General features: G+C 37.8%; 1 protein-coding gene across 1 annotated transcript in view; it reads left to right on the plus strand.

Annotated features, from left to right (window-relative positions):
* The window catches only part of RNF169 (ring finger protein 169), an 88,302-nt gene that overhangs the window by 41,237 nt on the left and 30,726 nt on the right, over window positions 1-16,339 (plus strand). The window contains exons 3-4 of the mRNA XM_023209394.2: window positions 6,144-6,290; window positions 13,473-13,591. Of these exons, the coding sequence (XP_023065162.1) occupies window positions 6,144-6,290; window positions 13,473-13,591 (266 nt within the window). The remainder of the gene's footprint in view (window positions 1-6,143; window positions 6,291-13,472; window positions 13,592-16,339) is intronic.

A 16,339-nucleotide genomic window follows, 5' to 3' on the forward strand; every position in this document is an offset into this window, starting at 1 on the left:
GGAATGGTGTCCAGTCAAGGGTTTGTTCTTATCTTATGCCCTGAGCTGCTGGGATAGGCTCTGGCCACCTGTAACCCTGAACTGGAATAAATAGGTTAGGAAACGAGTGAATAAATGAGTACAAATTTTTGTAAAATAACAATTTGTGAAGTATATGATAATCATACAAATGGAGAACAATGAACTATGTAGTACGAAAGTGCTCAGTGAGCCTATCATATCTGTCATTGTTTTTGCACTGCATAGTGGTAGGAGGTGCTCTTTAGAGTTTTTTTTTTTTTGCAAACATGTATTCTTTGATTTAACGCATCACTACTGCAACCTCTATCACTCACTGATTCACCAAAATTGGGCAAATAATTATCTTGCTTGTTTTTATTTTTCTTAAATGTATGTGTAGCTCTCATTCATCTCAGTGTTTCATATTAGAGGTAGTTGGGTCTTTATTTAGAAGTTTGGTGTTTTTTTGTGAATCGAAATATGCTGTAGGAACTTAACTCTTTTATACCAGTTAGCCTATGGTAAAATTGTTTTATTATATGTCATTTGCTTGAAGTTTCAGTTTCTGAGAACCTGTTGACAATGTTAAGAAATGTGTATCTAACAATGGACTTGGATCCAGAATATATAAAGAACTCTTGCTAATCTAACTAGTAAGGTTTAAAAAAAGGACAAAAGATTTGAACAGACATTCCACAAAATAAGATACACTTTCATGCAGTAGTAGTAGGAGTATAAAATATAACCACCATTGGAAACCTTTTGGCTGTTGTTCTATAAATTTAAACATACACTTAACTGTGTGATGCAGCAATTCCACTTGTAGCTATTTAGCCAACCAAAATAAAAACACCTGTCCACAAAATGACATGAATGTCCACAGTAGATTTATTCATAATAGCCCAGAACTAAATAGCAACCCAAATGTCCAACACTTGTGGATAAGCAAATTGTGGTTTATTCATACAATGTGTTATATCTTATCCATAGAAAGAAGTGTCTTATTAGTAAACTCAGTAACATGGATGAATCAGTCTCAGAAGTATCATGCTGAGTGAATGAAACTTAACACAAAGAAATACATCCTGTATATTTTTATAATAGGCAAAACTGATATAGTAATCAGATTAGTGGTAGCCTGGGGCTAAGTGGTTTGGGAGATTGATTGCCAGTAGGTTCAAAAGGACTTTCTGGAGAGGGCAGAAATGTTCCGTATCTTGATTAGGGAAATGATTACATGGATAGATACATTTGACAAAACTCATTGAACTATACATTCCATGTGTGTCATATGTAGGTTATATCTTAACATAAAAAATGAATTCTATGTAGACTGAAAGGTCAAATAATAAGCTCGTTAAAGATAACATGGGAGAATATTCTCATGATAGTGGGGTAAGCAACATTTATAAATGGGATAGAAAAAGCACCAACCATAAGGTAAAAGAGTGATAAATTGAACTGCATTAGAACCTGATACTTCTTGTCTTCAGAAGAGTATAGTTGACCCTTGAATAACAGATATTTGAACTACGTGAGTTTATCTATATGCACATTTTGTTTTTCAACCCTACGGATTGAAAATTAGTATTCATGGGATGCAAAACCTGCAGATACAGAGGGCCGACTATTTAGGCAGGTTTTGCAGGGCCTACTCTGAGACTTAAGTATGTATGGATTTTGGTATATGTGGGGGTCGTGGAACCAGTCCCCCACATATTCCGAGTGACAGCTGTACTAAGATAGAAAGTCAAGCTTCTGTGTGAGCGGGAAAAAAAGTATACATGTATATATATACACACACACACGTACATATATAAGATATATGTATATATGTATTCATATATTTTTCCTGACAACTGCTTCATATCCAAAAAATATAAAGAAGTCTTACAAATTACTAGAGGAAAAAAACATCTAAAAGAAAAAAGGGTAAAGATATCAATAGGCACTTCATAAAAGAGGATTTCCGCATAATAAACATGTAAAGCTATTGTAGCTGTTGTACATCTTTAGTCATTAGAGAAATACAAATTAAAATAATAATGCAGTGCCAGTATATACACATTGGAATGGCTAAAATTGACAAATAGTACTGAGTGTCAGCAAAGCTGGGAGCAACTGTCATTCTACACTGGGGAGGGAGGCATGTAATTTGTACAACCAGTTTGGAAAACTGTGGCTGCATACCTTATGACTCAGCAGTTTCTGTTCTAAGATACACTCCAGAGAACATTGTGTATACCTGCATACATATTCCATAATATTTTTAGTAGTCAATTTATAAATAGCCAAAAATAGAAACTACTTAAATATCCATCAACAATAGGATGGTTAAATTGTTTTATTGTCAAACAACAGAATACTATACAGCAAAACAAGAAATAATAAACTGCTTGTACCTGCATGGATGAATATCACAAATAGAATGTTGAGTGAAGGCAGAAAGATTCAGTAAGCATGTAAGACTTCACTTATATAAAATTTAGAAATAGGTAAAATGATTTCTTTGGTGTTAGAAACCAGGATCATGGTTTCTACCATAGTTCACTCAGTTTTGGGTGAGGGGTAAGCATAAGGGCTGTATTGGTAATAAACTGTTTCTTGATCTTGGTGGTGGTGAATGGATAATTTATCATTCCTTTATTTGTATACTTTTCTGTGTGTATATTATGCTTTGATTTTTAAAATTTTAGTTTTAGAAATTAATGAGGGAAAAGTAAAGATTCTTTTCAGGAGAAAAATTGCTTAGTAATCCTGATAGTGTGGCTGAGTATGAGATTAATGTACAGATGTCAATAATTTTTCTCTAGTAATTAGCATCTGAAAATGGAAGGAGTAAGAATGACCTCATTTACAGTAGTGGATGGCTTCATTCTATCTCCTTGTTTAGGGTCCTGCTGCTTTTTAGCTCTACGGCTTCTCTGTTGTCTCTATTGCAGTACCTACCATGGGGACTTACTCAGGTTGTACAAGCCAATCAATGTGGAGTATTTAACACTCCATGGGGCACACTTTGGTCAGCGGGATGTGGGAGCCAATAGATACATGCTTCCTTTTTTTTCACCTCAGACTGACAGTCTTGAGATACATTTCATATACCTGTAGCCAACTAATGGGCTAACTATTGCAGCACTTTATATTGGCTCTCTGTCTTTTTTGGTTATGCTGCTCTGTCCTTCTACACCCTGCAGAAGTATTAATGCATAAGCCTTCTCAGACTGCCCTGGTCCTCACAACAAAGAATTACAGAGCCCAGCATGTCAGTTGTGCTGAGGTTGACAAACCGATATCTGAAGCCAATGGTTTGCTTTAAAATCCAAGCTCTTCAGTATTTAATGTCTATGATTTGAGAAATAACCATTGAGTCTTAATTTTTGTCTCTATAAAATAGTAATGATAAATAAATAGAAACAGAGTCCTTAAGGATTAAATGAGGTAAGTTTGATAAACTTAATGCCTAGAACATAGAAGGGTTCAATAAACAACAGCAATTGATATTTTTTATTCACGTTTAAAATGCTACTTTCTGGCCGGGCACGGTGGCTCATGCCTGTAATCCCAGCACTTTGGGAGGCTGAGGCAGGTGTATCACGAGGTCAGGAGATTGAGACCATCCTGGCTAACACAGTGAAACCCCATCTCTACTAAAAATACAAAAAATTAGCTGGGCGTGGTGGTGGGCACCTGTAGTCCCAGCTACTTGGGAGGCTGAGGCAGGAGAATGGCGTGAATGCGGGAGGCAGAGCTTGCAGTGAGCCGAGATCGTGCCACTGTACTCCAGCCTGGGCGACACAGCGAGACTTCATCTCAAAAAAAAAAAAAAAAAAAAAAACTATTTTTTGACCCTCCCTTAGTCTTTTTCAGTATAAAAACTCGCTTCTAGAGACTAAGTTCTCAAATCCTTATAAATAACAACCAAAAGCAATGAAAACAAAGAAACAAAAACTTGTATAGCACTCCATATTGGAAAACACCAACATGATTCATTTGAATATTTAAATGGATACATGATTTTTTTCACTTTTGTAAATTTTTAGCTAATGGTTTGTTAGCAGTGGCTCAGCATTGCATTGAAAATGTTGTTTGCCAGCAACCCAAGTACGTTGTCAAAAACTTTGAGAGCAGCAGTAAAAATTATTAGGAAGCCGGGCATAGTGGTTGATGCCTGTAATAACAGCACTTTGGGAGGCAGGAGGATCATTTGAGCTCAGGAGTTTGAGACCAGCCTGGGCAACATAGTGAGACTCTATCTCTATTAAAAAATAAAATTAAGAAAAAAATAAATTATTTGGAGACAGAAGGGTACATTCTAAAACACTAGAAAAGCCAGAGAACATAGTATGTTAACACCATTAAGCACCAAACAAAATAACACTAAGATATATAAAACAAGACATGTCATATTTAGTTTTCTTAAAATAGCAATATTTATATATATATTGGAGGGGGCTATCCTGTGCATTTAGGATGTTTAGTAGCACACAGACTCCACTTCCCCAGTTGTGACAATCAAAATTGTCTCCAGACTTGCCAAATGTTCTGGCAAGTTGGGGAGGGAGGCAGAATAATTCTTGGTTGAGAACTGCTGAGATAGACCTTGATTTGCATTCCATCCCCATAGAAGGATAAATATCATTCCCCATGCCTATGGCAGTGTGAATTTAAACACGTTACCTAACACTTAAACCAATGTAGACATAGTGCTTGACTAAGCACCTGACACACAGAGTTCAGTAAATGATAATTCCAGTGATGCTAAAACCTGTTCTCTTTTGAACCATTATGCTCCTCTGTCCTCTAAAAGTAAACCACCCCTGTAGTCAAGTTGTTGAATAAGGTCTTCTCATCTAAGATCTTCAAAAGACCTTAAATCTTTTAAGTGGGCAGTTAGTGTAGACTATAGTTTTGTTTTCTCCCCAGCTATGGATTTGCTTTCCTTCCCTCTGTGTTCCTGTTTGGATTGGGCAGAGATGGTAGTACATTTTAAAATTTTAATCTCCTCCTGGCACAGCACTGTGTTTGGTGTTCTTTGCATATTCATAACCTCATGAATTTGACTAATATCTTAAAGATTATTTCAGGCTTACAAAAATCAGACCTACAGAAATCAGAAAGATAAGACTAAGGCTTTGTTGTTGTGGGGTTTTTTTCTGTTTTTGTTTGTTTGTTTTGTTTTGAACCCAGAGGCAGCAGTCTATCAAAAATATTTATTTGTTCTTTAGCTTAATTTTTTCATAAGAATAATTAAAAGTATTAGTAGCCTATAATTGCTTTGAGATACATAATTTTATTTAAATGTTATTAAAACTCTAGACAGGAAAAAGGAAAAAAAGTAGAAATGGAGTCTTGATGTACTATAGGTACATAGCAAGACTCTGTTAATAAATGCTATTATATTGTTATCTCATTTACTCCTGCAGGGTAAGTTGCACTATCCCTGTTTTGAAGACAAGCAAATGATGCTTCCTTTGCTCACGGTCACCAAAGTTTTCATTGCAAAGCCCATTCTGTTTTGATAATACTGTGCCACCTCCCCAAAATAAAGAGCATATCTGTCTGCCATAGATTTGTACAGCCAGGTGCAGTGGCTCATGCCTGTAATCCAGCACTTAGGGAGGCCTAGGCAGGTGGATTGCTTGAGCCCCGGAGTTCAAGACCAGCCTGGGCAACATAGTGAGATCCCATCTCTACTATTATAAAATTAAAACAAAATTTCTTTGTAGACTGTGTATCTTGACTTATCCTGTAACTGCAGGATAACAGCATTAAAATGTAGGACATTAGAACTGCATTAAGTCATTCTTTTGTTGCTAGGGAGGCCTCATCCAGCTTCTCTGGCTTTCTGTGGCCATCTCTGCTCTTCTCCTAGTCCAATGCAGTTACATCTGGCTTATGGGAATATGATTTCATATTGCTTAACAATGCAGAGCAGTTAAATCTTTAGCCCTGAAGAGTATGTTTGGCAAGAGCCAAGTAAAAGTAGATTTACTTAGAAATCAAGAGGGCTCTGTATCTGATAAGAAAAATAGTCTCAAAACTGCCATGTGATCTGTTTGTTCTAATAAACTACAGAGTAAAATATGTTTTTAAGTTTAAAGTTGCCTAAAACTCTACTGTATTTGCATTATTTGTATTTTTAGCTGAGAGAAGAAAAGTTACAAGAGGAAAAACCCTCTGAAGATCAAATCCACAAGCTGTTACCAGAGGATACAGAAACAGGGAAAAGGAAAATGGATGAACAGAAAAAAAGAGATGAACCATTAGTACTGAAAACAAATCTGGAACGTGTAAGTAAATCACCTTTTTAATGTATACCTGCCTCAGAAATCAGTGGTTAGCCCAAGTGACCTGGACCTGAAAGACCTGTGTTGGTAAACTGTGAGACCAGTAACAGTCATTGTGTGCAGTTTAAAAGTAGTGAAGAACTTACATCCAGGCCAGAGCTTGAGAAAATAATTTTTGAATGGGATATTGAGACTTGTGGGAAGATGAAGGAACAGTGGGAAAAGCAGGTGAGTGAAAGGAAAAACCTAGTATAGTTTACTACTTGTGATAAGATTTATATGTATGTTGTTATTTTGACTTATGTGTTATTTGACATTTAAGATTTGTACATTGTCTTCTGTCCTCAACTAGATTTTCTTAAAGCATGTATTTTACTTTCCTTTATTCGTTGTAATACCCTAAGCAGCACAGTGTAGATATAAGGTAGGTTTAGATACTTAGTCTATATTTAATTAGACTTCTAATTGGGCCAAATCCTGCCTGAGTTTGTTTCATTACTTATTTACCAAGTAAATTACTAGTAAAGGTTGCAAGTTGTGTATTTAACTTACATAAGGAAGCACTTTTGGAGGATCCACTAATTATACCCAAATGGATAATCACAATTGAGTTTTATTTCTTTAGTAAGTCATATTGGTTTGGACATATATTGCTTGTGTATGTACTTAGCACATCTTTAGACTCCTATCTTTTAAAATATTTTGTGATTCAGGCTTGTTAATATTTCAGGTTATCTTTCTGGGCAGCTAGAATCGATAAAGCTTTACCATCTATAATGACAGGCAAGATAGCCGAGTGGGGGCAAAAAAAAAAAATCTCTGGATCAGCAGTCTACCTCTTACACAGGTCCCAGCATTGTAACTGTTTGTACAACTTTGGCCAAGTTACTTAATTTCTTTGTGCTTCTGGGTTTATTTATTTTTATTTTTCTGGAGCAGGGTCTTGCTTTGTTGCCCAGGCTGGAGTGCAGGGGTGTGATCATGGTTCACTGCAGCCTCAACTTCCCAGGCTCAAGCAATCCTCCTCCCTCAGCCTTCCAAGTATCTGGGACTACAGGCTTGTGCCACTATTCCCAGCTAATTGTTGTATTTTTTGTAGAGCTAGGGTTTTACCATTTTGCCCACACTGGTCTTGAACTCCTGGGCTCAAGTGATATGTCCGCCTTGGCCTCCCAAAGTGCTGGGATTACAGACGTAAGTCACTGCCCGGCCTTGGTTTTATTTTTGCAAAGGTGTTTTTCCTGAACTTAAAAAAGAAAATTCTTTAAGCTTTCTTGGTACAGTAGTGTTTGCTGAGTGCCACATACATCTGCAGCTTCTGATTCTAGTTATAATAATAATAATTATTTAATTATTAAAAACAGCCACTTACATTTTACAGGGTTTGAACCTTCCAAAAGATTCAGTTTACAGGCATGAAGTGTTTGTGTACTCTTAATGCTCTGAACATTAGAAACCACAGAGGGCAAAAAAGACTGCTACTAGAGAGGCTACGGTTTAGCTAGACAAGAATAAGCTCTATGATGGTCTTGTGTATGTAGTATGTTGTATGACTAGTAGCCCCAGCTGTGGTTTGTAGTCTCTGAAGACCGCGGCTCTACCTCTTCACCCTGACAGTTCTACTACCCATTAGGGTCCTCAGGCAGAACAACCCAGAAGGATAAACTAGCCTTGATAGAGAGAGCTGACCCTTCACAGTGGTCCTTTGATAGAAATAACCTGTTGTTCCTAGGTCATGCCAAGACTAGGAAATTACTCTAATTATGTTTTCATTTGCCACTACCATTTTTGAAATAGAAATCAAATGCATCCACCTAATTTAATCTTAAAAGGAGTCAGAAAGTACAAATTCTGATTTGTTCTTGATTAACAGCCAGTTTTACAAATGCGTTGAATAAAATCTGACCTACAAATGTGTCAAGTTTTAGATTTTTGTGATTTTTGCCTGTTTTTCTGTTTTCTTTTATAGTTTTTTATTTATTTATTTAGAGATAGGGATTTGTTCTGTTGACAAAGCTGGAGTGCAGTTGCACAGTCATGGCTCACTACAGTTTCGACCTCCCAAGGTCAAGCAGTCCTCTCGCCTCAGCCTTCCAAGTAGGTGGGACCACAGGTGTGTAGCACTATGGCCGGCCAATTTTTATTTTACTTTTTTTATTTTGTAGCGATGAGGGTGTCCCTATGTTGCCCAGGCTAGTCTCAAACTCCTGAGCTCAAGGGATCCTCTCACCTTAGCTTTCCAAAGTGTGGAATTACAGGCATGATCATGCCAGTGTGCCTGGGCTGCTTTTGTATTTTCGAGGACTTTTAAATGGCTCTAATTTAAGAGTTTTCGGTGTTGAGCAAATAATTCCATTTAGTTTGGCCAAGATTACATTCAAATTGAGACCCAAAAGAATCTTAAGAAAGCTGACCAAAGGATTATTTTTTACATAGAAACTATTGTGATTAGAGCGAGACTGATCATTTCTCTCTCCTGTCCCCAAAATTTTAATGACTCCTCTTCTAAAATTAAATGAGGACTCTTCACCCCAACATTCAGGCCCTCAGTGTGATTCTAGCTTATGCTTTCATCCTTGCTTATACCCCAAAACTCTAAGGAGTATATATTTGCTTTCCCCCAAATACATACACTGTGCTTTCCCTTTTCAAGGTCTTTGCTCTTGTATTTTCATCTCATTGAAATGCCATCTAGCTTACCTGTTGGAAGGCTATTTATCTCTCCATGTCCAGTTCAAAAGCTGTCACATTCATGAAGCCTATAGGAATTCCTCTTCTGTTTCTCGGACTCCCATCAACCACTCCCCCAAGCATAAGAGTTCTCTCATTTTCCTTTACATCATGGTTTTGTGTGTGTTTGTGTTTCTCTACTAGATTGTAAGTTTGTTGAGTATAGGAAATGTCTTATCCATTTAAATCTCCTGCAGTACCCTGCACATTGGAAGTGTTTGATACATGTTTATGAAATTAAATATGAATGGAAGGAGGAAGACGCTTACTCTAGTAGCAGATTATCACGTGTTATTTTTTTTTAGAATGGAAATAAAGTGAGCACAGTGTTTAATTTATTACAATTAGTTATGGTACATTTAATTCAATAATCAAATTATTAGAAAACAATTTGATACAGCAGTTATGGTTATACTAAAGACTAGAAAGCAAAAAGGGAAAAATTACTTGTCATCCCCCAACCTAGAAATGATCCCTATAAACATTTTAGTACATATCCTTATAGATATGTACCATATGAACATATAGAACATATAGATATGTTCATTTCTAAGAACATATAAATACACACCATGTATTGTTTTTCTTTTCAGAAAATGTAACCTAGTATACACACTGGTTTTTTGTTTGTTTTTTTGAGATAGAGTCTTACTCTGTTGCCAGGCTGGAGTGCAGCAGTGTGATCTTGGCTTACTGCAACCTCTGCCTCCCGGGTTCAGTTGATTCTCCTGCCTCACCTGCCTGAGTAGCTGGGACTACAGGCACGTGCCACCACGCCCAGTTAATCTTTTGTATTTTTAGTAGAGATGGCATTTCTCCATGTTAGCCAGGATGGTCTCGATCTCTTGACCTCATGATCTGCCCACCTTAGCCTCCCAAAGTGCTGGGATCACAGGCATGAACCACTGCGCCCGGCCTAGATACTGTTTTATAACCTGTTTTAATTCATCTTAAAGTGTGGGTGTTGTCCAGACGCAGTGGCTCACACCTGTAATCCCAGCACTTTGGGAGGCTGAGGTGGATGGATCACCTGAGGTCAGCAGTTCAAGACCAGCCTGACCAACATGGCAAAAACCCATCTCTAATAAAAAATACAAAAGTTAGCTGGCCGTGGTGGCGTGTGTCTGTAGTCCCAGTTATTTGGGAGGCTGAGGCAGGGGAATTGCTTGAAGCTGGGAGGCGGAGCAGTGATCTCAGCATTGAGCTGGGATCACGCTACTGTGCTCCAGCCTGAGTGATAGAGCGAGACTCTGTCTCAAAAACAAAGTGTAGGTGTTCTTTCCTTCCTTTTTTTTTTTTTTCTTTTGAAACAGGGTCTCACTGTGTCACCCAGGCTGGAGTGTAGTGGCGTGATCATAGTTCACTGCAGCCTCAAGCCCCTGGGCTCAAGCAATCCTTTTACTTCAGCCTCTGAAGTAGCTGGGACCACAGGAGCCTATTACATGCCTGGCTAGTTTTTTAAAAGTTTTTGTTTTTGTAGAGACAGGGTTTCACTGTGTTGCCCAAGCTGGTCTCAAACTCCGGGGCTCAAATGATCCACCCATCTCAGCCTTACAAAGTGCTGGGATCATAGGTGTGAACCACCATGCCCGGCCTATTTTTTGTGTGTAAATAAATAATCCACATCATTATCCAGTGGTCTTCTAATATTCTTGACTGTAGAATTTATTTAAGTAATCTTTTGTTGATATTTTGCTATCTTAAACACCACTGTGATGGAATCCACTTGTCTCATTTTTTTCTTATTAGTTTCTTAGAATAAATTACTAGAAGTAGAATGACCAGGTCAAAAGGAGTGCTCTTTTTAACATTTTTAGTGTTTATTACACGGTTGCCCTCCAGAAGGTTTATATTTATTATAGGTTTATTATGCTCCCACCAGTAGTGCGTGAGGAGTACTAAACTAATTTCCTTACATCTTGCCAACTTTGAGTATTATCTTTCTTTTAGTTTTTTGAGGTACAACATTGTTTTAGATGTCACTGCAAGGATTTAATTTATGCATGCTTTGTACCATTTTAGGAATCCATAGTGCCTTGGGGCTTATTTTCATCAAAGATGAAAGATGAGGGGTAAATATTGGGAATAGAAATGTAGAGGGGTGGGAGAGCTTTTGTCTAAATAAATAGTTATTTATTTGTAATGTAATTTATTTTGCAATAACTGAAAGGAACTTGGCGCCAGGCATGGTGGCTCACACCTGTAATCCCAGCACTTTGGGAGGCCAAGGCAGGCAGATCACTTGAGATCAGGAGTTCAAGACCAGCCTGGCCAACATGGTGAAACCCTGTCTCTACCAAAACTACAAAAATTAGCCGGGTGTGGTGGTGGGCACCTGTAATCCCAGCTACTCAGGAGGCTAAGACAGGAGAATCACTTGAACCAGGGAGGCGGAGGTTGCAGTGTGCCAGGATCGTGCCACTGTACTCCAGCCTGGGCAACAGAGTGAGACTCCGTCTCAAAAAAAAAAAAAAAGGAACTTGGCATATATCTGTTATAAAACTGAAATTTTTCTTAAAAGATTAATAGTTTGGAAGTTCATACAAATAAGATCTATCTTTTTGAACACTTATTACTTGTTAGCTAATGTACTCTAGGTATTTTTAATGGCCTGTCACTATAGTAGACAGAGAAGTCTTTATTTTACAGATGAGGAAACTGAGGCTCAGGAAGATAAAGCAACAACTAACCCATAGTGACAGTGATAGCTGACAGAGCTAGGATTTGAACACTTTTTACTTGGTACTGATTTAATTATGAAGAGAGGCTTATATAGACAGAAATTGCCATTATTCCCTATTGAGTCTATTCGTATCAAAGCTTTTCTTTTTTATAGAGTGAGAAGAGAATATTATATAAAATTTGATAATGGGTTAGTGCTATTAAAGTTTCTTCACTGAATATTTTGTACAACAGGGTTCTTTGAGGAACGATACCCTACAAAATTGAAAAGCCTCTCTGTAAATTGTAATTCTTCAAATCAGTCTATTGTGTCGCTGTGCCTGTCAGCCTAGAGGAAAACAAAGCATTTCAGGAATGCAGGGTACTTGGAGCCATATGATGCCTTGCGTGCCTACATCTACAACTCTTACTTTGATAATACTTGATCATTAGATAATTGGTTAATCATCAACTGATTAAAAGGTTCTTCTTTACCTACTATATAACAGTATTGGAAATTTTTTAAAAAGATGGTCACTTGCTCTCACAGGGCTCATTGCATAAAGCAAAACAGACCCCTAAATAAGAAGCTACAGTTCAGTGTGATTAGTTGCTATCCATTAAAAGAAAAAGACTTTCATGTTTAATAATGAGGCAAAACTTCATTACATTATGTGTAAAAGACATACCTCTAAGATGTTTCTAATGTAATTGGAAAGACTCTAAAAAGGGACTCCAAAGTAAAACTATGATAAATGAATGGATATAAACAAGATGGAAAAACTAACTCTATGATAATTTGGAAGCCTTTGCAGAAAAAGTGATATTTTAGATGACTCTGAAAGGCCAATGAGTATTTTATAGGCAGAGAGCGCAGATGGAATTTTAGGCAAAGGGTGTAGCATATCCAAAGGGTAGATAGAGGTTTTGAAAGACTGTGGTACATGTGGAGAGTAAAAATAATTTGGTTGTGCTAGAGCTCAGGGAGTTCCATGTGTGGGAACTGGTGGGGGAAAAGCTGTGAAAGAAGGTTAGGTCTAGTTTGTGAAGGTTGTGGTATTAGGCTGAGGCATTTAGACTTTCTCCTGAAGTCACCAGCAGTTAAGCAGGGGAGTGATTGCTGGAAAGATAATTCTTGGTGGTGTGGAGGGTATTAGAGAGAAGAAAGCCTGAAGAGAATGAGACCAGTAAGTAGATTGTTGCAATGGTCCAGGCAAAAGATGATGAGAATCTAAGGTAAGGCAATGACCATGAATATAAATGGGAAGAGTTGGATCTGAGAGACATTCTAGAAGTAGAATAGATTAGAGTGGCAATAGCTTGGAGACTAATGCTCTTAATTTAAGAACCACTTTTATCCATGTATTAACCCTGTAATTCCAGGAAAATTAACTACTCTGAGCCTCAGTTTGCTATCTGTAAAAGACAGATAATCACCCTGCTTTTAATGGGAGTGACATAAACAGTAAATGAAATAAAATATTTAGAAGTGTTGGAGTACCTAAAGCTGCTGTCCAAATGTTACTATGAATTAGAAGTAAGGGACAGAAATAGATGGCATTTAGTTTTCTAGATGGGTTGGTTATGGGGCTTACAGAAGAGAAATATGTGAGTTTGATTTTGGATATATTGAATTTGAACCACATTTGAGATTGGTATCTCCAGGAAGCAGTTGGAAACACAGGTTGGAGCTCACAGAGAAATGACATAGAGAAAGAGATTTGAACCTATAGCTAGACTAGATGCCTTGGGAACTCCAAATGGACAGTGTTGTCTCCCTTGTCTCCCTGCCAGTGTCCTGCACGTCTCTCAGATTCAGAGAATGAAGAACCTTCTCAAGGCCAGATGACACAGACACATCGCTCAGCATTTGTTTCCAAGAACAACTCCTACTCCTTAGCTTTCCTGGCAGGGTAAGAGACTGATGCTGAATTCAGTCAGCATTCTTTGGTTTTGGGGTATGAGATAAAAGGGACTGGGGGAGCAAAGGTATTTGTTGTGGCTACTTTGGGGAGGAGGTGGAAGGGGAGAAAAGAGGTGGGAATTGGTTTTCAAATATGGACTAGGGAAAAAGGGCTGACCTGAACTTTTCAGGAAAAGTAACATTTACCCCTTTTCTGACATCCTCAGGATAGGATTGTGCTAATTGCTGTGCTGCAAAGTATGACCCTTTTATCTTGGGAGGAAACAACAAAGTCTTCTTCAGTCTGACAATATGCATGGACTCTCCCTCTGGACTTAGTAGGAAGTGAGGGCAGAACTGATTTTCATTTCAGTGCCTAAACCTAAAATATATCTTTATAGGTTATAAGAGGGCAAACTGAAAAGTTTTTAAGACCTTTGTCAAGGAATCTCTTGATCCTTTAGACTTTGTAGGCCCTGGGAAGGAAAGGAGGAAGGAATTGGATAGATGATGGGTGCTAGAAGGATAATGAAGGGCTAGGTGGAGGAAAAGAAAGATGGATAGAAGGGAGGAAGGAAGGGAAGCGAAAAAGAAATGGAGGAAAGAAGGAAGGACTCATGCATACATTCATTCAACAGACATTTTGTGAACAGCTGCTACATGCTGGGCTCTGTTTTAATACACAGATGTAAAGATACAATCTTTTTTTTTTTTTTTTTTTTTTTTGAGACAGTGTCTCACTCTGTTGTCGAGGCCGGAGTATAATTGGGTAATCATGGTTCACTGTAGCCTCAATCTCCTGAGCTCAAACGATCCTCCCATCTCAGCCTTCCAAATAGCTGAGACCATAGGTGTGTGCCACCATGTCTGGCTAATTAAAAAAATTTTTTTTTTGTAGAGACGAGGTCTCCTTGTGTTACCCAGGCTGGTCTTGAACTCCTGGGCTCAAGCAGTCCTCATGCTTCAGCCTTCCAAAGCGCTGGGATTATAGGTGTGAGCCACTGTGTCTAGCCAAAGACATAATCTTCACCTCAGTTCATTTTCTGTTTTGTTTAAAGCTGGTATTGCTTACCCTTATCTTTAGGGTTCAACTCTTTCTTTCCACCAGTATTATTTAGTAGATCTCTCTTTTGCTGCTCCTGTGAATACACACCCAGACCGTTTCTTTTTTTGGGTTTTTTGTTTGTTTGTTTGTTTTTGTTTTGAGACAGGAGCTCTCTCTGTTGCCTAAACTGGGGTGCAGTGGTGTGATCACAGCTCACTGCAGCCTCGCCCTCCTGGGTTCAGGCAATCTTCTCATCTGAGCCTCCTGAGTAGCTGGGACTGCAGGCGTGTACTGTCATGCCCAGCTAATTTTTTTTTCCCTATATTTTGTGCAGAGATGGGATTTTGCCATGTTCCCCAGGCTGGTCTGGAACTCCTGGGCTCAAGAGATTTGCCCGTCTCAGCCTCCCAAAGTGCTGAGATTATAGGCGTGAGCCTAGATAGACACCTAGAGAGACCCTTTCTGTCATAAGACTTTTACTGCTAGTTATTCATAAATATGACAGAAGCTACAAAAGTTTAAAAATATTATAAAATGCTTACTATTATGATCCTTTATGTAGTTTTAATTTTTGAATCTTTTTTGTATATGTTATTTGTGAGTAGTCTGATTTTCCTCTGTTATTTCCGAGAATAAAATTCACTGAATCTCCCTTTCGCTTAAATGCCTCCCCTTCACTAGGTGATGGCAGCTCTTTTCCCAGTAAAGTACCTCCCATAATATTTGTTGACTCATTTGACATTTGTTGAATGGCCATTGTAGCATAGCCACTTAGGCTTGCTTGATGTAAACAGGACCCAGTAAGTAAGCCAGTGTCCTTTCTATTTATGACGAAGATGGGACTCTTGCATTGTATGAACTTGAACTATAGATGCCTTCTAAAGTTAAAAAAAAGTCAAGATTGCTTGACTAAGAATTTTCAGCTCCTGGTTGTGTGTGTGTATTTTCCCCCAATTCATAGGACACATATTTTAATGATTATAAGAGGGATCTACTGCAAAGAGAAAAAGATCAAATTTTTCATTCCCATCAAGTGACAATAAATACTCCTTGAAGCCAATAATTATTGTTTTATGAAATCTGTGATTAATTAATATCTCATAATTTAAAACAAATTAGAAAAAAATGTATATTAAAATCCAAATATTATACCAAGGGACAGTTGCCCCAGTTAGTTGGAGTAGGTATTGAATGGATAAATTGCTTATCACTAATTCCAGTCTCTTATACCTTTGTAATTCATTCTTTTAAAGGGGGTAGCAGGTTAATATTTCATCGCTTAGAGATGCCTACCACAGAACTTTAAAAATTCTTTTCTAATGGACAAAATTGCAAAGCCTATATGGAGGAGTGTGCTTTTGATTATAAGTGGTTCTGGAACATCTCTTATATATCTTCTTTTCCTCTTCCAGCCCATCCTTGTCCTTACCCTGTTCCATTGAGCCACAATGGAACTAATTTATTGGAAAATATTCACTTAAGATTTTGCTATTAAGAAATGCTTATAATCAGTATTACACATTTCTGGGTTTCAGGGCTCACTTTCTGCCTAACAACTGAGGTTTAATTATTAGTATAGTTATCAAGACCATCGAATTTAGTTTATTAAGGTTTCTTTTTAGGAAATAGTTTGCTGATGTCATGGAAACCTTAGTTTGCAAAATCAGTTATAGTAATACTGTGAATTGCATCTTTTACTTAGAACATGCCGTT

Source organism: Piliocolobus tephrosceles, chromosome 13 (assembly GCF_002776525.5).
Source record: "Piliocolobus tephrosceles isolate RC106 chromosome 13, ASM277652v3, whole genome shotgun sequence".
In the NCBI taxonomy this organism is placed as follows: domain Eukaryota; kingdom Metazoa; phylum Chordata; class Mammalia; order Primates; family Cercopithecidae; genus Piliocolobus; species Piliocolobus tephrosceles.